At 37.0% G+C, this 26,034-nt stretch overlaps 1 protein-coding gene across 1 annotated transcript in view; it reads left to right on the forward strand.

Annotated features, from left to right (window-relative positions):
* NDUFS4 (NADH:ubiquinone oxidoreductase subunit S4) overlaps positions 1–23,493 on the forward strand; it is a 48,371-nt gene extending 24,878 nt beyond the window's left edge. Inside the window, exons 3-5 of the mRNA XM_080373117.1 lie at positions 14,412–14,584; positions 18,867–18,940; positions 23,285–23,493. Coding sequence (XP_080229243.1) covers positions 14,412–14,584; positions 18,867–18,940; positions 23,285–23,388 — 351 coding nt within the window. The 3' untranslated portion in view covers positions 23,389–23,493. The remainder of the gene's footprint in view (positions 1–14,411; positions 14,585–18,866; positions 18,941–23,284) is intronic.
* Positions 23,494–26,034: the final 2,541 nt, after the last annotated feature.

A 26,034-nucleotide genomic window follows, 5' to 3' on the forward strand; every position in this document is an offset into this window, starting at 1 on the left:
AAGTGGTGTTCCCCAGGGCTGAGGGCCAAGTTCATCAGCGATCTGGATGAGGGGATTGAGTGCAACCTCAGTAAGTTTGCAGGTGACACCGAGCTGGGGGGAGCGTTGATCTGCGGGAGGGCAGGAGGCTCTGCAGGGGGTCTGGGCAGGCTGGAGCGATGGGCCCAGGCCAGTTGTGTGAGGTTCAACCAGGCTCAGTGCCGGGTCCTGCCCGTGGGTCACACCAGCCCCTGCAGCGCTGCGGGCTGGGGGCAGGGGGCTGGGAACTGCCTGGGGGGAAAGGGCCTGGGGGGGCTGGTTGGTGGCCAGCTGGGCATGAGCCCCCCGTGTGCCCAGGTGGCCAAGGTGGCCAGCAGCACCCTGGCTGGTGCCGGGAACAGCGTGGCCAGCAGGGCCAGGGCAGTGCTGTCCCCCTGCACTGGGCACTGGCGAGGCCGCCCCTCGACTCCTGTGTTCAGGTTGGGCCCCTCACTGCCAGGGGGACGCAGAGGGGCTGCAGCGTGTCCAGAGACGGGCAGGGGGCTGGTGAAGGGTCCAGAGCACAGGTCTTATGAGGAGTGGCTGAGGGAACTGGGGGTGTTTAGCCTGGAAAAGGAAAAGAAAAGGAGGCTCAGGGGGGATTTTATCACTCTCTACAGCTGCCTGAAGGAAGGTCGTTGCAAGGTGGGTGTCAGTCTCTTCTCCCAAGTAGGAGGTAATAGGACAAGAGGAAATGGGTTGGTTATTAGGAAAAATTCCTTCCCTGAGAGGGTGGTCAAGCCTTGGAACAGGCTGCCCAGGGAAGTGGTGGAATCAGCATCCCTGGATATATTTAAAAGATGTGTAGATGTGGCATCTGGGGACATCATTTAATGGTGGGCTTGGCAGTGCTAGGTAAATGACTGGACTTGATCTCAAGGTTTTTTTGCAGCCTAAATGATTCCATGATTCTAGTAACTATTGTGAAATGGATATCAAGAATCTCAGCAGCTTCCTCTTGGCTGTCCAGAGGTAGCAGGCAGTGTCTGTTGTGTTTACTACTGGATAATCCAGGAGTAGCACTGTATTATTAGAATTCTCAGAACGTGAACCTCTTCAGCAAAAGAGTTGCAGAAACACTCCAGTCCAGTTTTTCTAGAAGCAAACATCATTTTCATTATTAGCAAACATCACACAATGTTTTCAGTATTGACTCATTGTTCACCATCCAAATCCCAACTTTGGCTAGGCTTAGAAATTAATGAACTTGTATAATCTTTGTTTGATTAGAGAAGTATAAACTTTACTATAATAAACTGTGGTAATACTGCGGCTCAAAATAAAATATACAAACAAGTGAAAAATAGGCTGGAATGACAATACTTCTTGAAATCTCAATCCTGATAGGCTACAGTGCTGTGAAACAAAGGGCATAGCAAATCAAGCTTTAACATAGAACCATAGAATGATTTGGATTAGAAAGGACCTTAAAGATCACCCAGTTCCAACCCCTTGCCATGGGCAGGGACACCTTCCACCAGCCCAGGTTGCTCCAAGCCCCATCCAGCCTGGCCTTGAACACTGCCAGGGATGGGGCATCCACAGCTGCTCTGGGCAGCCTGTGCCAGTGTCTCACCACCCTCATATGCTTTTTAAAGTGTGATCAATGCTAGCAGCATTTCCCAAGAACCACAAATAGATAATATACTTTACTCTGATAACCGGAGTAGTATGTCACAACATTACTTGCAAGACAGTGTGACACTGCATTTGAAGACTGTGTATAGGAACTGATCTTGGAACTTGGTGAAGAGAAACACTTGGCAAAGTATGCATTTATTAAAGACAGGCTTACTAGATTTGCTTTTCTTGAAACTGCTATTCAGCCAAGAATTCTCCAAGCATTACCAGTGTGTTAGATAATAAGGATATACTGGATGTTCTGTGTTGGGGTTTTTTTCCAAAATGCTGTTAACCCCTTGTGGGGTTATTACTTGAGGGTGAGTTCAAGCTGTTCGTAAAGTAACTTAATGGGATAGAAGAATTTAGAATAATCTTTTCTTCATTTAGACCACTCTAGCTGCAATATTTATTCAACTCGTTACCATATAAGATGATAAGTACAGCATTCCTCTTTAGACGAGGAATGTAACTTTGATATTTTTGTGTGCTTTATATGTATGGCTTTATGATAGGCAGTTGTCCTGTTCAAAGGGTACAAGGTTCCACATTCTAGAATTATTTCAGAATTAAAAGCATTATTTCAATAAAACTGAAATATTCAAAGGAGAACACTATGCAAATGAAAATACATCTGCTTTACTAAAAGTGTATTATTTAAGAGTGGACTTTGTATAGAGTCAAATATTAAATATTAAATACAAATAAATAAAAAACCCCACCTTTACTTTTTGTCATCACTGATAGTTTATTTGTGAATCTGCATTTTTGCTGCAAAACAATCTACGAAAAAGTTTTTTTCTCTCTTTCTCTTTTCTCCCCTCCGGCCCCTTCCCCCCCCCAACAAAGAAAGACTGCTCTGAGGAGGGAAAAAACTGTGTTGGTTAATTTTGTCAAGCAGCTAATGTGAAATTTAATATTTAAAGTTTTTATTGATTTTGGGGATGGTGATAATCCTTGTCACTTCATGTATACAACACTGGTCTGTCAGAGCATACATGTATTTCTAAACAGTTTTATTTGTTTGGTTGCCTTTTTTTTTCTTTCTCTTTTTAAATATTTAAGTAATTTGACAGTTTCTTCTTCATGGTTTTGGCTGGTAGTTGTATTCGGTCTTAAATACAGTACAAACTCAGGTGTAGCTGTGTGCATACTCGCCAGATTATCTAGTTCTGTACATGTTTTTAAGTACTGCAAATTCACTATATTGTGCTGTTTGGCAATTAAACCCCTTTTCACTTGGAATAGTCTAGCTCAATTCAGCCTATACTGCTTGCTACAACTTGTTTTTCTAAGCAATTGTAGTTTGATGAAGCTTGCAGTGGTTTAGAAAACCTGGTTGGCTGGATACCAATAAAGAGCTTTCTGCAAGCATGGCTGCAGGCAACAAGTTACTCTCCACGATAAAGTTTCTGTAGTTATGACAGTCCAAGTAAAGAAATTGCCATCACCTTCAGCTGTCCTTTAAGAGCAATAAATAGTGCTGTATTACTAAAGTTCAGCTTGAGATAATTTTATTTTTCAGTTTAGAAAACTACATAAGTTGCAAGTAGCCCAGAACCTTGTATGAAGTGGTACATAGTTGAATAAGTGATAGCAATTGCACTCTTACCCCTGTGGAGGTTTGTTTTGGTTTTAGGACAGGGTAAAGGATTTGGATTTCTTTGTCTCAGAGCCTTCTCTTTTGGTGCATGGTGGTGCTATCTCTGCTGGGTATTGGAAGGGGGAGTGCCTGATATTGAGGTTACATAACCTAACATCTCGAGTGTCTGTTTTGTCTGGGCTTCCTTCATGCAGCATTCTTGTGCAAAAATTTCAAGGCTTTAGTCTGGAGCACTGGGTCAAAGAATATGTCTCTTTGAAGGGTATGCAGGCGATTTTTTTTTTTTTTTGTTTCATGACACCGTGTTTAATTTTCTATCAAAGAATACTGGTTTTGAAGAGCTTGCTACGATGGCTGCTCGAACAAATTAAAGGAGTATCATTGTACCATGTTTAGTTTGTCTGGCTTCCAAAGGGTTATTCAACATGCAAATACTTGTTTTTTTAAGTCAAAGTATATAAGCAATGTTTCTAATCTGCTAGAAAGAATAAAAGCCATTGATACAGTCTAGTAATCAACAGGAGTAAGAAGTAACATAATTTCTGGAGCTGTTTTGCTTTTTAAAGGCTAGATAGTATTTTCATGTTCTCATAATACAATGCCATTATCTGAACACCTAAGTTAGTATCCCGTGTTATGAAATATTTTTGTAGATCACATGAATTCTTGTCCTGTTGGGAATACTGAATGTACAATTAATTGTAGGGGGCTTGCAGTTCAATCAATGTGTCTTTCTGAACTTCTGCAGCATATCTAAGTTGTAGATTTAAGACACAAATCCTAGCCTAACTAACAGAGTTCTATGTACAGACTTGAAAGCTGTTTCTAGTTCTGAAGTTCTAGCTGAATAATTTTATCAAGTCAGAAGGGAAAAACTTTCCTTGTCTAGAAATCCTCATAATCCTGTGGGAATCGTTGAACATCTTAGTCATACTGCAAGAGAGCTAGGCTCTTCTGCAGTACTATGTCTTTCTACTCAGAAAATGAATGATGAAATGGAACCAGATGCACTTCCAGTTTGTGATGGCTTGTTTTATGAGCTATCTTTGAACTGCTTTTATGGCTGCTTTCTCAGATTAGGAACATTAACCTGCATTAAGTGGGGACATGGGCCGTGGAGGCAGCATCTGATGTTCAGGTCCTGAGTTTTAGTATGCAGTTTAGTTCTTGTGTTGTGAAGCATGCACTGTAGGGAAATTGCTCAGTCTTTTTATGTGTTGTGGCTTACAAGTAGTGCAAAAGAACATCTCAGCTTGATGGTGAAGTAAATTTTATCCTATTACTTGTTAGCCTGAAAGCTGGGTTAACAAGTGGGCAGAAGCTGAGCTATAAGGAATTTCTACAAAATGCTGATAAGACATACCAAATACAGTATTTCTTTAAAGATGTTACAATTATTTTGCAAATGTTTTAAAAAAGTTAAGGCTATCATGATTAATTCCGATTACAAACGTGAAAAGTGGATAGTTTTTCCTTACAGATTGATTTTGTAGATGTGCACATATATTCCTGTATAAAAATAAATAACTATTTTTCCATTTTTTATTGCCATCTCCACTCCATTTGAAAGCCTTCTTGAGTCAACTAATTCTGGTTCTTTAAGTCAGAAGTTTGTTATCTTCTTCCCTAGTGTCTGTTTCCAGTACAGTGTCTTAATTTTTATCATTGTTTAGTAAACACAATTGTACATTGTAGCATCCTTTGATTTTATTTATTTTTCCTCACAGTAATAGAAAACTGAAAGGAAAGATGTAGATACACTACATGTAAATTTGAATTCAATCTGAAAAATTAATTACTGAATTTAATTGGTGACAGATTTCTCTCTACTTTATCAGGAAGTGTAATACCATGATTTCTGTCGTGTAAATAACCTTCAAGGCCAAGCATATAAAGGCCAAAGCAGAAATCACAGGGACAGACTACTAGACAGAATGAACTGAAAACAGGTTGTGAAATAACACTAATACATTCTAGTTATGGTTCAGCTTTTTAGAAAAAGATTGTAGAAAGCTTCTATTTTAACTAACCATATGGATGAATGTAAAGGAACTGGTTTTGTCTAGTGATGTTAAGCTGTGTATTTTATTGATGATGTTGAAACAGTTGAAAACCCCATCAATTCCCGTATCCATTGGGGAATAATGACTGTGTTACTGTTAGAAAAGAACCTTCTAAAACACATTTTAAGGCTTAAAAGCTGTATGCACTAATTAACAAAATAGAGTGAACATTTAAGCTGTTAATAACCGCAACATCCCTCATGCACAGACCTTCAGTATGCTAGCACTGCATAACAGTTCCTTATTGTGCATCTCTTTAACGTGGGTAACTGTCAGTTCTTTCTTGGTTCACTACCTGCTGTGTATGGAAGTTATGTACACTGTTCAGCACTTGCTTTCAACTTTTAAAGGCCATGCATATTACACAGAAGCATTACATCTTTCATTAGGGTAAGGGACAGCTTTTACCAGGTCTGTCTGGCTTGTAATTTCTTAAAGGAAACTTTTCTTCTAAAAAAGCATGCACCGATAGCAATTTTGCTTTAAATTTCTGTTTCTTGATTGGGGATTTGCTCCTGGTTTTCTCCTCTGTTGTATACCACTTGTTACTATGTGGCAAAGATCTGTTACAGAAATCACTTTCTTTTTAGAGGAGGTGTAAAGACTAGAGAACATACATCACCATGAAGGCAGCCATCCGTTTACATGAACTCAGGGTTTCTCGATATTGTTTGTAGTAGCAGACCATGCACTAGTGTGACATTATTGTCAGGTTAAAACTTTGAAACACTACTTTTTGCCTTTTATCCACCCCCATCTTTGATGAATTGTCTTTTTTAAATAAACCAGACCCTAAACAGTTTGTTAAATTGTAACCCTTAAATTATGTTCCACAGTTATAATTAAATAGGGAATTAAGGGGTGGGAGGTGAAATGCAAAGAACACCAGAATGCACAATAATGAAATGTAAAAACAAAACAAAAAATAGTATTCTTTGTTGTAGCTACCAGCCCAGGGAGATTTTTGACTAGTTAAAACTGAATTCACAATGGATGTTTCATATTATGTAGTGATAATGTCTCTGATGGTTTCATGATAGGAAACTACTAGAGTTCTCAAATCTTAAGACTGCACTTACGTCCAAATTTGAACTCAGCAGCTCAAACCTTAGGATATTTGCTTTCCAGATTACAGTATGAATTGGCCAAGGTGTTCCTGCTTCACTGCACTAATTACACTGCTGCTGTGTGAGTACTGTCCCAGCTCACTGCTGGGCTGTGAACATCATGCTTCCTTGGGTCTTTTGCAGCTTGAACTGGTAAGGGACCTTTCCACAAAACTGAGAAAAGGCACCCCAGCCACACATTTAACACAGATTAGACCCCTTCCTTACAAAAACTGAAGACGGTGAAACAAATGGTGCGGGTATTTGGGAATTCCACCTGGGCCTTACTTGCAAAATTTCTTAGTGAGTACTTTAAAGGAAGCTTTGTAAGTTTTTCAAATAGGCATAAAGCAGATGAGTACTGTTAATTTTCTTGTTTCTGACAGAATTCCTGAAAAACAGTAACTTTACAAAAATCACTTAAGTTGTATGCTTATCATTTATTTTGTAAAGACAGGTAACTTTTAGTGAATGTTAAAAATAAGGACTTTACTGAAGTGGCATTAGAAACACACACAAAAAATACAGAAAATTATTCCCAATGTGCAAGAGTAGCCTGAATTTTGGCTCTCGCTTAAGATATGGAAGACCCCGTGCTGAGCTGCAGGCTGAGGCTTTGCGTCAGCAAAACTACATTTTATAACTGTAAGCTCAAGAGTCACCTTTAGTGAATAATTCACCTAGATGTTCTTGAAATACTATGTTTAGCTTTGTGAGCCAGTTTGCTTATTGTGACTTATGTTAGGAGTATAGCATAAATCATCAGAAGTACAATCTGAATAAATTTTGTTTGAAAGAACATACCATCACTGAACTGGAGGTGAGCTACAATATACTATTTATGTAATAGTGTATACAAATATGAACTAATCGGGGGAATCAGTACAATGCTGTCTGGTGGGCTCTAGCTGCTAGTACTTTGTCTTCTTTCCTTTAAAGCTCCTTCCTGCCTGCTTGTTTTCCAACTGAGAAATAGTTTATTTAAGAACAGTTGCTTATGGTAGTAAAGGAGCAGAGTGTTGTCATAACTAAATTATTCTAAGAGGAATCAGATTATTTCAATTATATCAGCTATATTCAACCAATTATCTCCTTTCTAAATGTAGGAAAACTAAAACTGCCTCTCCTTTTATTTGATAGTTTAAGGTCTAAATACTCTGCTGTAGTCTTACTCTTAATTGATTTTTTTTTTTTTTGCACATTTTTTAATCTGAAGATTGTGAAGTTCTTGGAAAATGCTTGAAAGTTGTGCACTGTAGAAAACTGCCTTACGGGTAGTAAAAAAATCTCAGACACCTGTGTGTAAGCAAAAGGTTTGCTTACATACACTTTGAATGGGTTCTAGAAAATACATTCCCTCTAAATCTTGCTGTGTTACAAGAAAAAGTATTCTACAATATCTGCTGTAAGTAATTAAGACTTTTTTTCCCCCACCTTGTTCAAGATAAGCCCACTGTGTATAATCTCCTTAATTTGAAGAATGTCATGACCACACTTAAGTCTCTGATGACTACTACTAGCAATGTCAATCTGTTTGTATGAAATCTATTGCTCTCCCTTGACTGCACCTACTTTTCTCCATTTAATATTCTTACTTAATATTTCTTACTTTCGGTCATATGGAGAAGCTCTGAAGTGTAGACCCAGATATTTCATTCCTCTTCTCTTTAATTTCATAGTATTTACCCAGACAACATTTACAAAACTAAGACATACTGTTACAGGAAAAAAACCGTACATGATTAATAATCAAATAATCATTTTGTCTTGCTCTTTGATTATTCCTTGGCAGAAAAAGTATACTAAGCATGAAATATCTATCTGTGCTGAAAGTGGGACTTAAGTGTTTCGACTGTTTCATTTTTAAATTTCTAAAATGTTGTTTACCTGTCCATGAAGAATGCAAGCTGAATGATTGGTATTTGTCACATGTTTGTCAAGAAAAACACCTCTCCGTTTTGAGGCTTGGCAGAGCACTGAGGTGCGAAATCTGAGATTTTTTGTTTTATTTTTAGTATTGTGGTTTAAAATAACAAAAGCATAGATCAGCAACTTTTGCCATAACTTTTACCATTAATTGCTTTTATAAATACAGTCTTTCTTTTGCAGAAGACGAATATGGATATGAAATTTGGGAATGTAATGCAGACTATAATGAAACTGTTTTAAGATGAGAAAGAAGAGTTAGTAAGCAGGAAGTTTTCTACTTACTAGGGTGAAGTCATGTTTCAATTTGTAGAGAGCACCTGGGATTTTTAGAAATCCAGTCAGTTATTCCTGTTTACTGTTCTATCCCGTTCTCTGAACAAATCCAGGTGATGTTAGTTTAATGTGCTTGTGGGATGTGTTATGCCATTGTGTTTGTAGTATGTCATGCAATCAGCATGGAATAGTATTGGGCATGCACAATATTGTTGGGAAAGTGGAGTGAGCCTTTGTGCAGTGGGATGACAGGGAAGTTCTCAAGGAGGCTTTGCGACAACAGCAAATGTTTAGCTATCATGGCTGTTAAAGTAGTATCTCCTCAGCTGTGAAACACAAACTGATGAATAGAGTTTGCTGAAGCTAGCAGCGCTGGCGGATGTTGGACTGTTTAGGATGCTGAGAACACCTTTACATAATGACAGTCAGTAATCTAAAAAGTATTGTAATAGACTTATGTGGATTCCAGTATTGTGACAGTATCTGCTTCTGTTAGACCCACTTTTCAGCATATCGTTTTCTTCATTTCCAGTTTCTCTTCAGTGATTTCTGCAAAACTGCCTATGGAAGGAGATACTCTTAAGTAGAAGCTATCATGCAGTCATTATTATCATTGAATCCTGTCTCCTTAAAATAGGGTTCTTTCAGTGCTTTTCTCACATCTTTGTTAATCGTTCTGCAGGATGGTTGGGTGGGAGAGCATGTTACAGGCAACACCATGTTGTTCACAAATTACTGTGATAATGCAAAATGATTGTGAAACCTGAAAGAAAACTCTGTTCTGTGTAATACAGAGTTTCCTAAGGGCAGATATGCTTTTTTCCCCTTGTTATGTCTGTAGCTGTTAGAGAAATGTTGTCTGACCACATTTAGTTCATTTTGCTCCATTTTTCCACTGACAATTTGCATAGTAGATTCTGTTCTCTTGCATTTGTTTCAAAAATACCGTATTGAAGTGTAGAGACATAAATGTTCTCATCCTGACTTGCAGCCTAAGCAGCTGAGCACACTACATAAAAAGTCCCTTTCACGGCAGCTATTTTGTGGGTATTATGCAAGATGTTCTGTGCTTTGATATAACAGCTACTAAAGAAAGTGTATTGCAACATTAATTTATAGTGAAACTTTATGCACTTAGTCTTGTAAAACATGTTGGGGGTGGGGAAGAGAGCAAGCTGTTGTAAGCTCCAGAAAACTTCTCCTCCTTTCTAACAAGTGTAAACTATTGAGGTTAAGTAGGTGGGGCAACCGGAAGTAATTACTAAGGCCAGTGGCATTTTTGCGGTTTAATAAAGGCAGAAGCTAATTATTCAGTTTTTATTTAAGTGAAATGATGCCAGAAAGGAGGTTCCTGCAGGGCAGCTGCACTCCTTCAGTGTTACCCTAATTTACCACAGACACAACTGTCACAAACAGAACTTTTAAACTTGATATATAGCCACGAAAGTAAGGAGTCCTTTGTCTGGAATGCATGCAGAAGAACTCCTTTATACAAATCAACCGGCAGATGACGGACAATGATGAAAATTTGATTCTTTGAAGTCATAATGGTCATTGAAATGTGTGAAATTCTGGTATTGAAAAGAGAGCAGCTAGCAAGACTCTAAATCCTGGGTGGTTGCTGGAAGCTTGCTGGGAGGTTTTTCTGTGTTTTGACATCAACTTCCCATTGCTTGTTCCCTGTTTCCTTTATTAAAAAAAAAAAAAGAGGGAGGGGGATGCTAAACAGTAGATAGTTGGTAGTGGTTATGTACAGGTTTTTTCTACAGTGGAAAGAAATGTCCTAGGAGAAACATGACACCTTTATGCACACCTGACCCATTTGTTCAAAAACATTTGTTTTCAGAGATTCTTTCAATCATTGGTCTTTTTCCCTTGAATGATAGAATTCCGTTTATTGTCCCCTTTGGAATGTGTGCTATTGGTAGAGTACTTAAAAGAAGGAAATTCTCATTTCCTTTAAAAGTCATCTTCATGCTGAATATTGCTTTCATTGACACTGCCTCCGTGAACCAGTTTTTCTCACTGCTGTATAGCACGTTTATAATTTCTTATTACTCTTCCTAGAACAGCTTTACTTTCCACCGTGGCAAGCATTCATAGATAGCAGTATAAGTTATAATGAAGAAAAACCCTTATCTTCATTTGTAAGCAATTTGATGTGATTTCTGCAGTTCAAAAAAAGTGTTTCATCCCTCTGAGCTTATTCCAGGAAGAGCCAAAATGTTTCAAAATTAGTATTTTGGTTTTTTTTGAATTACAAAGAAATTCAGAGGTTGCTATTAAAAGAAACAACACACTGTGTATATCAAGAAAAATATAATGTCAGAATGCAGCTTTTAGATGATAGCCTGCCTTAAAATGTGAAGCAGGATTGTTAATTTCTAGTAAAGCAAACCTGTACAGTTCAAATCTTAGGTCTTTTATATTGTCACCTTATTATTTAGAATTTTGAATGCTGAACACCTCACTAATATTTTAATATGCTAATGTGGCAAAATTCAGTAAGGAACACTTTAGGGAAAAGAAAAAAAAAAAAAAGAGATAGTAATGTGAAACCAGCTGTCAAAAAATCTTTGTTTTGGAAAGTTGGTTCACAGGTAGTTTCAATGAGAACTTGAACTCAGAACAAAGCACTGAAGACACAGTAAAGAGTTCAACCCAGTGCAGCATAGTTCTTTTCAAGTATTATATTGTTTTAATGGCATCTTGGAGTGGGAGCTTTAGCCCATTGAAATGTCGCTTAAAGGACAGGTTCTTCTGTCACTTGCTGGAGCTGTGTGGATGAAATGATCACAATAGAGTGTTGTAATGCATTTTAAAAGTGTGAGAAATCAGTTTGTCTAGACTAAGAGTGCGCCTACAGGGAATAGGAATTTTAGAGCTTCTGTGCTCTTTAGGTGTCAAGTATGTGATAGATGCCAAGCCTTTTTATTCCATATCTTTGGCAACAGCTCAGCTATGCTACAGTACCTTACATGTCTACAGCAAGCATAACCAGTGATTTTATGTCAGGACAACTTGGGTTTCAGAAACCAGAAACTCATTGTCCTAACAACTGTCTGTTCAATTGCCAGCTTTAAAACAGGGAAGATATCAATAAACGATTGCTAGATTCCCAGAAGGCATGGAAACTTTAGCTATAATGAATCAAAGTATGAAGAGCTAGCAACACCATGTAGATATTTTAGTTTTCAACTTGAAAAGATTTTTTTTATGGGATGAATCCTGTACTATTAGTGAAATAACTTTGATTTGGAGCCAACTGAGTGCCCAAAAAACCATGGCTTGAAGGAACTTACGGTTTGTCTGGGGTTTTGGTTTTATTTTCATTCAGATGAACAAGTCTAGGCATTTCTTTTCTATGGTTGCCTCATAAATACAGCATTTGCTGGTTTTTAATGCTCTCTTTAGATTGTGTTCTGTGTACACTAACATGTAGTATTTTTATGGTTCTCTGGTGTGGAGGCTTCAAAAGAGGAAATTATATATGTCGGTAATGTTATTTCATGTAGTATCTTATTTTAATAATTCCAGATAATTCTGGAAGAATTCAAAACCCTCTAAATCTGAAGCATGAATTGCTGAGAATAATAGTAGTTAAGAATACCATTATTCTGAGCTACTTTGAAGCTTGCACATTTGGAGGTATTCGATAACAAACCTAGAATTTTTGCCTGTAGCAGATAGAGGGGGAAAAACCAAAATTTTTGTGAATATTTGTATGTTTTCTAGATATGCATGCTTGTTTAATACAGAAATAAAGGCTAATATAGTAGCCTGTTCCTATAAACAGGCAAGCTGAAACATTGAACCCCTGCCAAACTTTACTGCAGGTAAAACCCCCTTTTTTGTTAAACAAAGCACTTTGCCAATTCAAATAAGAAAACTTTAAGCAATTTCCTTCCAAAACTGTGTTTAAGCTTCAGCAGTCAGAAATGCCAGTCTGTCAGGAGATATTTTACATACATGTTGCAACATTGCAGTGACTGTTCATGTTTCTCTTTCGTATCACTGCTAGACTCATTAAAAATAAACATTACTCGGTCCTAATGAAAGCATTTATAATGGAATTGTTAAGATATTTTGACACTTTCTTTTGGTAGTCTTTGTAGAAATGTCAGACATTGAAAAATTAAATGTGCATGCTTGTTTGTTTCTCCTGCTGTTCTAATTGCAAATACAAGTCACATGCTTTAAACTTGCTCTGTTTTGTAGTTTAGAGAGACTATCTCCCAAAATCTATTTTCTGAAGTAAACAAAAAAAATGACACTTGCCTCATTTCAAAGGATGATCTGGTGACAGCACCAAGAGCTTTCAAGTTTGCCACAAAACAAAATCCCAGTAAGTTAGTAGCTGCAGACATTTAAAAGCGACAGTGTTTTATTTAAACTTGTTTGCCTTTTAATTCAAGTCATGGCAGTACTGGTGAGACGAGTTCAGTATGTCCAACGTTTTGCTGCACTTTTTTTGACTTTTGCCAGTTTACTATTTGTTCCTGGAGGGAGAAGGGAAGCAAAGGGCAAGAAAGGAGACCGAGGAGCTCCCACTGGCCTTTTAAGTATGTAAGGAACAGGAGCAGTTTAGCATTCTTAGAGATGGATTTGATGTTTGATTTCACTCTTTACTCTACTAGGGTGAAATGACAGGTTAATTTTATGTAATTACTGTTTAGTTTTTAGCAAGAAAGTTCACTTTTATTATACCAGATGCTGCTGAGGGTAATTTTTCACAGCAGTTCTTGTGAAGTTTTTCCCTATCTTATTCTTTGTTAAAGTCAATTAATATTTTATGCTGGTTTTGTGATCCTTCAATTTTTATCTTTGTTAAGTTTATTTGTTGAGTCACAAGCCAAGCCTTAATAGAGGAGGGCATCCTACTACTGACTGTGTGCAATATTACGAGCCCTTTTGTGTCTTTGAAGGTTGGAATCCCTTGAATCCTTTTGTCCTTCACAAAAATGCTGATGAATGTTACCAGTATCAATGTTCCTCTCTTAATCGTGAATATCAAGAGAAGAATTGAGAAGAATTGACTGTAAAAAGCTGATACTCATAGCTTGAAACAAAAGGGAGTCAATTTTATATAATAACTAATGGTTAGAGAATCAAGAGAGCTGGATTCTAGTACCTGCTCTGCAGTCTCAATCAACAGAATATTGTGCAGAAGAGAACCTCCTGCCTCTTCTTCTTTCATGCTAAGCATAGCTTCTGGGGTCAGTGTGGATGTCGGTGCCTCTTAATAACATACAGACTTCTGTCTGAGTGAAAGAGCTTACGCTGTGGCACGTAGTAGGCTGGCTAGGAATTTGGTAAATAGCCCTGCTCCTATGAAATTCAGGCTCCTAATGTTAATGTAAAATTCCAGGATTTGTCATTTCAGTCTGTGCTCCAGTATTTTCTTTAAGGGTGAAAGAAGAGTTTACACATCTCCACATTTACTTTAACTGGTGCCAGTTGGAGCAGTCCTGACTTCGCAGTTGTGGTCAGAGGATGGGAGGGAATGTCCTGTCCCTTCTCTGACACTAGCAGTTCCATAGCAGGGAAATGAGTATGTTCAGGTAGCTGATCCATGCAAAATTTTAATTCAGCCAGGGGAAGTAGGGTGATAGCAGCCCCAGCATCTATCAGCTTCACTTTTTTTACAACTGAACTCGTAACATACTTTTTTGAAATTTTTTTTCTTTATTTGTAACTTTAAAAATTAAGCATGAAATTATGTAAAAAGTGTAAGCAGTGTTATTTTACAAGCCTTTTACATGAACCCTTTTTTAACAAGTTCCCTTGTGTTTTTCATAGGATATCACTGCTTTAACTGGTGTTCCAGATGAGCACATCAAAACCAGAAAAGTTCACATTTTTGTTCCAGCGCGTAATGCAATGCAGGCAGGAGTTAACAATACAAAGAAATGGAAGATGGAATTCGATAACAGAGAGCGCTGGGAGAACCCTTTAATGGGCTGGGCATCTACGTGAGTAGTTACTGAATGGGAAATATTTTTCTTCTATATTTGGCTCTTACTGTTCATGTAAACGTTAAGTTTGAACTATCCTACCTACCTGTAAATCTACTTGTGTTTTAACAGTTCTTACAGCAAGTGCTTGGGTTATTTAGTCATGTGATTCATGATCTGTTATGTTTAAAGATTTTAGCTCCCAGCATCATCTGGAAGAGTTTGAAAAAAGTGTTAACAACAAGAAATGTGAACAATTACATTTGCAGTGATGTTACTGTATGGCAGCATCAGGGAAAGAATATTATTTGTTAGCTGAAGCAGTAAATCCTCCTTAGCTGTCAGTTGGGTCTTTTAAATTTGGTTAAACATAAAATCTGGATTATTTTTTTTTTTTACATAATTTTATAAATATCCTGAAGATCTGAAATGGAGCCATACCTAATTTAAGAAAAAAACAAACCAAACATATTTAAAATCTTACACTGCTTGTTTCAGTGTTGCTAATATTAGCAGTAAAAACTCTTAAATATGCCAGAAAACTACTAATCTTAGCTAAAAATGCTATAATTTGGAGCCATAAATACAACTTGGATGCAGCTAATTTTTAATTCTTTTTTCCTTATATAAAGGTACTACCTACATTTTACAGTGTACTTAGAATTCCTGTAAACTGTGAGGGCTGCGCTAGTAATTCTTCTGACAGTGTTGTGGTTTTGATTTGAAGCTGTTTTGTTTGAGGCATATTCAGAAAAGTTAATTATTCTACATCAACAAAAAATAGCCACTAGAGAATATTGTTTAAACTTCAGAAAGGATACAACATGTATTGAAAATTTCTGTCTGCAATCATATTAGTGCTTACAATGATAGAATACAAAATTACATGAAAAAAACCTTAAAACTTTAATTATTAAATAATTTGAGGACATTGTTTGATACCTTCTAAGTCCAGTCACAGAACATTTTTTTTTAATTTGTTTTTTTTTACTTTTTTAACATATTTATAAAATAAATGTATCCAGAAATATTCAGAGTATTGCTGAAATCAAGTCTTCCTGTTATGTTGGTTTCCTGTAAAAAACTGAGAAGACTCACAACCTGGAACATCTCAGTTGTATCAGTATTGCAAAGTACTGGGGAAGCCAAGCTCAGCTGTCATTAGACATGAAAAAATACTGAATATGAATTAACTTACTAATTGTATTTAAACAGTCTGTTAAAATAGCTGTTCTAAAACGATAAGCTTTTATATAACAATGACCTCATTTCAAGCATGTCTTGGGGTTTTTTCACCATTTCATCTTAAGCGTATTTAAATTGTTGTTTCAGAGGATAAGAGTTCAGTGATTTAATACATGTATGCCTTGGGTGACTCACCTACTGAAGATGGCTACATTTAACAAGTAATGACCAGGTTGTTGTTTCATGGGGCCTAAATTAATGAAGTAATAGACTGTTGACCAGCAATACACCTTTCCCTCCCGACTTGTGTGCCCCCTAAGTGTCTAGCCACTGAAGTATGGTGGTGTTTACACCACTGCACAGATGTAACATTTTAGCAGATGCTACTAAAATCTACTTTGGTTCAGTTTGAATTTTAACTTTTCTTCTGATCTCCTTTTGCTTTTCAGCTGTCTTTAACCTCCCCAGACAAATTATTTTATGTGTGGGATTTTGCATCATCTCAGCCAGAACAAATGCTTTTAACCTTTCTAACAGTTATAACCATTTGTGCTAAATAAATGACCTAGAAAAATGAGCCCTGGTATTAAGGGCTTACCTGTATGTTAAATTGTCCTGGAGTGATCTTACTGTGGGAATTTAAAAAAGGAACGACTGTTTTGAACTAATCCATCTCTGCATGTGGTTTTATTTTGGAGTAGGGAAAGAAATATTTCCTGTGTAAGCAAACTCCAGGTAGGTCAAAAGCAAGTGCTGTGTTGAGAATTGACACAGCTAGGTTAAGAGCTTTTTAAACTAGTTTGTATCTGTTAATTTTTAAGGGATTTTTGCAAAAACTATTAGTGGTCATTCTGGTAATTTCAAATTACCATTGAACACTGAGAAATACCTAAGAAGAGTTTCTTCTCTTCAGATTTAATTTCTGCAAAGAACAGTTCTTAGAAGTTTTCCCATTCACTCTTGAATAATGTAATGGGTTTAGTGATTTAGAGCCCTTTAGAGTCTGGAGATAGATCCCTTTTCCTCTGAACTCAATGTACTTGCTTACCTGTAGGTCTTTGCTATACTTGTATCATTTTACAGTCTCATTTGCTTTTTTTGTTGCATTTGTTGTTTCTTGGATATAGGTTTCAGTGGAAATAATCCAACATTAGGTCAAAATAAAATGGACTCATGGATTTTTTTTTTTAAATCAGGCAGTTTCATTACGGGAATGCCTATGGATAGTTCTTGAGTACATCTTTTAATATAAAGCTGTAAATGAAGGAACATGGGAAATACATGGTTTCAATTGTACAAGATGTCATAAGAGAACGAAACTTGGAATCTCTGTGACTGATAAGACAGTTTAGGGCAGTCATTGCACATCCTGCAGCAGTGCTGTTGCTGACGCTATCAGGATGTGATGCTGGCCATCCAGAACTCCAGTTTGCTTACAGCTTATCCAAACTTAAACACATGGATAGCTCATTTATGGGAAGAAATAAAAAATCTGTATTTAGATTGAATGGAAGATGATCCCGTATGAAAACAGCACAAATAATTTCTGCACAATCCTCATATTCAAACTACCTCTGTCCTGTAAGGTTTTCACCAGACTTGCAGTACTGAACAGGCAGTGGTCCCTCACTACACATAAGACTTAAACTTCTTTGTTTCCACTTAGTAGTGTTGAGAAGAGTTTTACAACCTCAGCTGTGGAAGAGAAGGACAAAAAGCAAAAGTTGTCACGATATTGCAGTGTGGGTCACTTGATTCTCCACTGTTCATGTCATGGACTATTTCTTAGTTCCTAATTCTCCTTACTGCTCTGTAAGAGAAATCTTTAAATGTCTTCAAGAGAACCCATCTTAATGGCTTGTGAAAGTGTAATTTCTGCCTGTATGCTGTTTTTTTGTTGTTGTTGGGGTTTTTTTGGTTTTGTTTTTTTGTTGTTTGTATTTGTTGTGGTTTTTTTTTTTTTTTTTTTTTTTTTTCTTGGGGAATATATTGGATATATAGTGAACTCCATTTTCCCATGTGTACATCAGATAAAATTACATTGTTGTCTTTGCTGGAAGCTAGATTCCCCCTTTTTCCCTCCCCCTCCTCCAGTCACAGGCTTTGTCCTTTATTGTAGAGAGTTCAGTGTAGCTTTGGTTGCTTTTTCTCTTCATTTACCTTCTAGCTTCAGAGAGAGAACAGTTGAGAGGTAGCTCCTTCAGTAATCTGTTGCAATTTGGTTTTGTCTTCCGAGTTGTCTCCCAGGCTCATGTGCAGTGTTGTCTCAGGGAAGCATTATCTAATCATTGTGCTGCTACAACCAGTATCTTATTTTCTAGAAGTTTTGTAGGTTAATTTTTAGAACCTATTTTTTTCATCACTTGTCACTGTTCGTAAATTGAGCTTTTGTAACAACAAATGCAGTTTATTTTTTAAACTGAGTTTTCAGTTTGTTTCAGAAAGGTTTTTGCTGTTTGATTTCTTTCAGAAATGCAGGTGAGGAATAGCTGATCATTTAAAACTAACCACTGTGTAGTTAGTTAGCTAGCAGTTTGTGGTTTTGAACTTTCTGTTCAGTGGTGGCCTGCGGTCAGCGTGCTGCACTGGAATAATTTGTGGAGGTCATGTGACCTCAGCCAAAGCTGAACTCCTGAGTTTCTGTAATGTACTTTTCAGTCTCTTATTGATTCCTGTTCTGCTCACTTTTGATATTCTGCTCTTTTCTGTATAACATTATTTTTCTCCTAGCTGCTCTACAGACTCCAGGTCTCCTTGAAATGTTCAAAACTACTTTAAGCCTCCTGACCTTCCAAAAAGAGAGGCACTACAAAGCTTTAAAAAGAAAAAGATTGTTGCAGAGCAGATATTACAACCTCAGCAGGTGGTTAGATATATTTGTCTAATAAAAAACTTAACACAGTAATTTCTGCAAGGAGTTAGGAGGGGAGGTTAACAGACTGAAAGGATGAAACAATACCCTACAGAAAAAAAGGTTAATCCCAGAAATAATTAAAGAGATTTTGAATGCCTTGTGAGGTGGTGTACATACAGCATTTGACTAGCATTTGAGATACAGATACAGTTATTTTTTATTTCAAATGTGCTTAAAATTTGTCATGTGATTTTCTTACAGTGCTGATCCTTTATCCAACATGGTTCTTACTTTCTCTACTAAGGAAGATGCCATTGCCTTTGCTGAAAAAAACGGTACGTTATGTATTGTACAGGTTGGGTGTGAGTGATTCAACTTTCTATAGGCAATCTTGATTCCGAAGTATTAACAACAGAAAAAGTACAGGATAAAGTATCTTCCCTCTATTCTGCAAAATCTGCAGACCATTAGTGCTCTGCTTGAGGAGGAGGAAAATGGGGCCGAATGTTTCCAAGGGCACTGAAGGCATGAATCTAGGCCTTTCACTTTCTGGATAAGTGTTCCAGCCTGTTAGCATTACTATTGCAAAAATAAAGCAAGTATCTGTGTTTTGAATAAGAACTGAGCCTTGCTTAACTCTCGGAGGAAAATCAATATTAATACTTCAAAACTATCCCAAGCTGCAGGTCCCAGCTATATGGCAGTTAAATTTTTGCATGAAGGCTTGACATGAGCATCTGAATTCTAGTTAAGGAAAGACTGTCAGAACCCTTGTCAGTGTTTGATAATCAGAAAAACTAAAATTAAGTGACCACCAAGTAATTATGTTGGACTTTAGTTTTGGCCATGTTGCAGAATGGATTTATCATTGAATCAGAGTATCTCATGTTGGAAGGGAGCATAAGGATCATCAAGTCCAACTCCCTGCTCATCGCAGGGCTACCTAAAACTAAACCATATGACTAAGAGTGTATTCTAGATGCTTCTTGAACTCTTGATAGGCCTGTTGCCATGACGACTTCCCTGAGGAGCCTGTTCCAGTGACTGACCACCCTCTTGGTGAAGAAGCTTTTCTAATGTCCAGTCTGAACTTCCCCTGACACAGCTTCATTCTATTTCCTTGCCTCTTGTCACGGGTCACCAGTCGAGAGGAGATCAGCAGCTCCCCCTCAACTGCTCCCCTTGAGGAAGTTGTAGATTGAGGAAGTTACATGTTACTTACAAAGTACAGTACTAAAGTCTAAACATTTACACTTGATCATATTTGAGAAAGAGAGTAAAGCCAGTATCATTACTTAATAATTTTAGTACTAATAGTGTAGCAGAAGGACTGTATCTGTAAACTTACTTGGTTATTCAGACTTGCATTTTCTGACAGAATTACGTATGCATAATCTCAGCCTTTTGAATATTCAGAAGTCATTCTATGTATTGGTATGAATTTTTCACTGCAATTTTTTTTTTAAATCAGTTCAGTTTTCCTTAAAGAGCTAGGCTTGATGCTTAGTGCTTATGGATGTGAGGGAGATTAATTGCACTGAGTTAAAGGCAGGAATAATGCACATGGAGTGCAAACTTGTTCAGAAGTCTTCTTACCTGTGGTCTACAGCTTTCAACTATATTTAGTCTGGGGTAGACAGGTAGTGAAGTTTTTTGGTCAGGCCAAATCGTGCAAAGTTGTTAGAAGGCTTAAGCTGTACACCCAAACAGGGTAAGTCCATTAGCTTCTACAATTAAGAATCTAAATCATTTAATGTGCAATTTATTTGCACTTTTTAATGATAAAAGCTAGTATTGAATTCCTCTGTTCCTCTTTAAATGGATTTTTTTAAACTTAATAGTCTTAATTTTGTTGAAAATTAAATTGTATTCACTAAGAAATTAGTAGGATCATCATGTTTGTATTGGATATACCAGTCACTGTGCAATTCCAATAGTATTTTGTAATCTTTTGTGAAGAAATAAATTTTGGAGAATCTGCTGTTGCTTTACTTATGCTTCTTTGTGTTTAGTATTGTTCACACTATTTCCACTTATTGGGAAATTCAGCCTATAAGAAAAAAAAAAGAATCCTGGCCTATGTATCACTATGTTAATGAGCTACTTATAACATGTCCAAAGATATGACATATTTTGTCCTTTTGAAATGCAGATTCAGGTAAAATACTTTATATTTGTTCAGTGTAGAAAATTTATGCCTTCACTGAATTAGTAATGAATCTCCATTGCACAGGAAAAGTGCAGAAAAATTCTGCCAACTAAACTAAGTGTTAATATCATTAGTTCAATATTCACTTACCTAGCACCCTTAATTGTGCCATAATCGAGATGCACCAAACCTTTCTGCAGATACTGGCTTGCCTAAATTATTATTCCATTTTTATATAAGGTGGCTTAGTTTTATGCATATGATATGTGCATAGTATTTTCTATAGTAATAGCTGCAGTATCAGATGTAGCTGGAAATAAAAATCACAGCATTTAGTTCTGCTTTTGGAAAAAAAATGAGAAACTTAGGCACACATTTACAGTAGAACTTAGGTTCTAAACTGATGTGCTATTGAAACATGTCTAAATCTAGGAACACAAATATTTACCTCTGTCCTTCCTGTATGAACCACCCAAGTTTTCCGTTACAAAATTCCTTAAGAACCTCAAGTTCAATTTCTGCAAATCCTAGGTATTTCAGGTATTTTGATATGATTGGGAAACCTAAGAGCTCTTTCTCACCTAAGAACTTCAGGAATGTGAGGCAAACTATCTTTATGCCTGCTCCATCTGATGTTTTTTTTAATGTAGGAATAACAGCACTGAATACAGTAATGGGAGAGATCTCTGTCCAAAATATGTTAGCTGACAATACTCTGAAGACAAGGCAAGGAGGAACCACTTTTAACTGAATGAAATTAAAACTATAGCCTGTCGCCCTAAATCCCTTTTTGTCCTGTCGCCAAGGTGGTTCTTTAAAAACATACAGCTTTAGTAACAAGTATGTAGAGTTTTTCTACTCCACAATAACCTTTAGTCAGATAGTGAGGGTGTACTTCCAGAGACAATTAAATCTGCTTTTCATCTACTTGGCTTGTATGCCGGGGTTCTGGGCAAGAACAACCTCCCCCACTGTTGTGGTATTTTTATAAAAGTGACCTCTGCTCTCTGTCATGAACAACTGAAGGTGCCTAACTCAACGAGACTGTTCCAGAGCGTAAAACCTTATCACATACTGTAGCCTTTTGCAATCCAAAGTTAGATGTAACTAACATTGTGGATTTTGGACAGCTATAGCAGCCCAAGTCGTTGTGCTGGCTGTTGTGAATCGCTTTTGGAGGCACTCAGCTCCTTTCGATCTGGTCTATAAAAAGATGAAGCAATAACTTGGGGCTACAGATCCATTCCAGAAGCCAGTGTCTCAAAGTTAGGTGTTACAATGCTAAATGTTGCAATACCAATGTCTGTCTCTGGATCTGGTTCTGGCTGTTTACTCAAGCTTGTATTTTTAATCGGAACAGAAGGCAAAAGCCAGTGCTCGCTCAGATGGAAAGAGCATGTTTTTAAAACCTCTATTCCAGTATTTCTTGCAAAGAATAGTTAACTTGGAAATGAATGTTGATCCAGCCTAATAAACATGAAGAAAATGTTTGTGTGACATTTTTGAATACACAAAATTGAGGCATGGTGACAAGACAACTTGTGTATGTTACAAATCATGTTTTGACATGTAGGTGTATCTTGAGTGTTTTCTGTGGACATAAATGTAAAAATTCATATATATGTTAAAACTTTTAAGAACTCTACAAGTTTTTATTTTAAAACTAAGGAAGAAAAGTATCATCTTATTAGTAACAGTTAAAACTGCATACTTAACCACATCTAGCTTCAACTCAAGTATCTCAACTTTGAGTGAAGTGTTGCAGCTAAAGAGACCAAACTCTGGAATACTGAGTGCTGCCCTGGCACCTTTCCAGGCACCTGGAAGCTGCAACCAATTTGCATTTTGATTTACATAAACACTAATGTCTCCACCTCCTCTTTTTGACATTTTTTAGCATTTCTCTCGCTTAACTATCACATAATTTACTTGTCTTCTATCACTTCATTCTCTTTTCTTTTACCCCTGATTTTTTACTTACAAAAATGTTAAGTATTAAACTCCTTCTAATGCTGAAGATTTTTCTTTGGTCTTACTTTCTTTTGGCCTCTCCACCCTTCTTTTTTCTCTAGCTTTCCAAGGTCTCCATTCTCTGCCAACCTTTGGGATTGATCTTCTGTATGCTACTTTTTTTCCATGTTTCCTTATCTTATTTTAATTTCCTGTCCCAGCACACACAGAGCCTTAGTGTTTCTGTGATTCTCTGGAGTTTTGTAGCCATGAACTTGCAGGACAGTCAGCGTTCACTGTTGAGCTTTTCATTGATGACTGTCAAGTTTTTTGCAGTAGTAAAGAAAATGGGGCTACGTAGTATGGAGAGGTCTTAGCAACTGGGAGAACGGGCTTATGTCACATCTATGATACTACTGCTGCCCACTACATAGGAATAAACTAGTGGATGCCTACGTGGAGAAAAAGATATTAAAGTTAAAAGGTTTTAAGTTGCATTTGCTCAATGTTATATGCTGAGAATATTTAGAATTCTCTTTTGTTTCTTGTCTCCTCCCACCATTCCCCCTGTAACCTCCAGGCTGGAGCTATGATGTTGAAGAGAAGAAGGTTCCAAAACCTAAATTCAAGTCTTATGGTGCAAACTTTTCTTGGAACAAGAGAACGAGGGTGTCTACAAAATAGGTTGGCATTGGCTGCCTGACTGCAAATAAAGTCAGCTGTGCTGTATTTATAGTCCATGTATAATACATCTCTTAATCTCCTAATAAATTTGACCTTTAAACTACAGATGCATCTTGTGATGTCTATTTAAAATGTTTTTGATGTCTCCAATTGAACCTGTTACAAACCTCCCTATAAATAGAAGAGATTTGAAGTGTTCATACTTCTAAAAAATTGCTGTGCTAGGAAACTATCTAAAGGAATGTTTGAAATCAGCTGCAACTTTAAAGATTATGATTGCTTTTCAATGGTAATTTTATATTGACTATCTTGTTTAAACTTAACCAGCCTTGCATATATAAATTCTCTCAATAGAAGCTAGGATTTTTTCTTGCTCTATACAAAAGAAGTTGTCAATTGAAGAGCAAAGTATGATATATAAAACTTAGCATATGAGTAAAATGTGTATTATATAACTTCCTTTCTGCCCTAATTAATATTGTCATTATTCCAGAAAGATTTATGACTAGAATAGAAAGCACTGATTTTTATGTTTGATATGGGGGAGGTTTAAACCAAAAGATTGGGATTGCAATTGTTTGTGACATTCTTCAAAAGTGAAACTAAGACAGTTTTCACAGATTGTCAGAATAGTGTCAGATAGCTTATATAATTATAATGCTATTTTTTAATTGCTAGTTACACCTTTATCTGCGTTGAAGTTTCCTGTTGCCTAAAAGAGATATGGTGATAGTATCTTAGCCTTCACACCAAATATGTAGCCTAAACTCAGTTTGTCTATGTGACATTAAATTGTTAATTTTAGTAATGCACAATATTCTGTTTGGAATCCTTGGTTATGTATCTATGGCATTTGATATATTCACTTTAACTTTTACTTAATAAATTGAGGTGTCAACACATGATCAGTGGAATCTGTTACAAACTGGGGGAAGGTACACCTCTTTCTATGCAACTGAGAGTTTTATCCCAACAGTTACAGAAGAAACAGGAGACTGCTCTCTCAATATAGATCTAAAGAATGGTGTAAGTCCTATAGCTGATTTCTAGCTGAAAGAAGGCATAAAACTACCTTGTGTTGCCCAGATTTGATTATATTCTTGTTTCAGTTTTAACCAGCTGCCCTATATGCTGGCTAACATTTCTTTAAAGCATTGTTTTTGACCCAGTTTCAGTGTAATCAGCCAGTTGGCTGATGTCGCTATTTTCCTATTGCAGACAAGAACTGTTATTCATCTTCCTATTGAGTTTTGAGTGCTGCATTGTGCAGTGGAGCCTAAGGTCCTCCAGGAACGCCAAAGTGCACCAAACTGGAATCTTCACAGACCAGATTCTACTGCATCTCTTTGTATTCCAGCTGAGCTTAATGTGCTGATCTTACTAAGGAGACAGTAGTTAAGAAAAGCCATTTGTTGGGGTTTTTTTTCTTCTGTCTTTTACAGGTGAAGAGCAGCAAGATCTTAATTTAATGGTCTTCAAGCTGTATAAGAATGTCAATATTAAATTGAAAAATGCTGGGTTATCTAATGTGGCAGGTGCACAGTTCCGTTTTTTAAGTTATGTAGTCCAGGGAAGTACACTGATAATGTTAGATACCTAACATTACCTCTGGACACCTAATATATGAAGCTGCTATATGTTAATCTAAACTCATAACTAGAATCAGTTTCACATAGAGAACAGCTTCTTTTGGTTTTGTTTCTGCTACTAAGATAATGAAAATATTCCAAGGTGAATTTAAGTCCCCTTCCCACGGAAGAAAGCTTTTTTTCATAATGCATATGTTCATTGTGATTCTGTAGTGCACACCGCACCCTAGGTCCTTAAGTCATGTATGAGCCCAGATCTTCTTTTCCTCTGATCGCTTTCCTAGGACTTGGGTTTTTTCCTCCTGATAGATGGCTTCTTAAGAATGGAAGAGCTGATCATCATCGCTGTACTCTTCGAACCCTAGAAGTGGAGTGCAAGAGCTTGCAGAGGACCAGCGGCAACAGGAATATATTTTAAAGATCAAAAAATCTTCTAGACCCTCAGCTTCATTACCCTTTCATTAACTTACCAGAATACTACAGCACTAGGCTGGAACTCAAGCTGTACAAGATACTCTGACTGTCTTCAGTTAAGTACCTTCAGAAGTGAGTGTTTCATTGGTGAGCTTCTGTCTACTCTGCAGTGTATTATGACAGGTAATACTACTCCCAAATCTAGAATATGTAAAAACAAAAGGCGCAGCAGGTAAACTACCATAATCGGTTCTTTTAGTATCCACAGCCATTGATCTGAAAATGGAGATCTAGAGATTTTGAGGACTCAAGGCTAATACAAATGCTGAAATAGATTACAGATTCATCTTGGTGGTAGGCGTAGCTGTACTGCATCCTGCTAAACAAAGCTTTTAATGGAAGTAATGTTTCAAACCTATGGAAGTGTCAGAATCATTAATGAGAAAACAAAAAGTTTAATGCTCCCAAGCAAATAGAACACATTGTTTACTCAGTGGGATTTACATGAATCTGAGTTATCTTACCAGCTTACACGGTAATAACAACCAAAAGAGTATTAAAGAATTACAAGGCAATTGTATGCCAGTATTGCCGAGGAGCCTTACATAGATACTACATTCACATTCTCTTGTTGAGCTGTGTG

The sequence above is a fragment of the Falco punctatus genome (genome assembly GCF_963210335.1).
Source record: "Falco punctatus genome assembly, chromosome: Z".
Lineage (NCBI taxonomy): Eukaryota > Metazoa > Chordata > Aves > Falconiformes > Falconidae > Falco > Falco punctatus.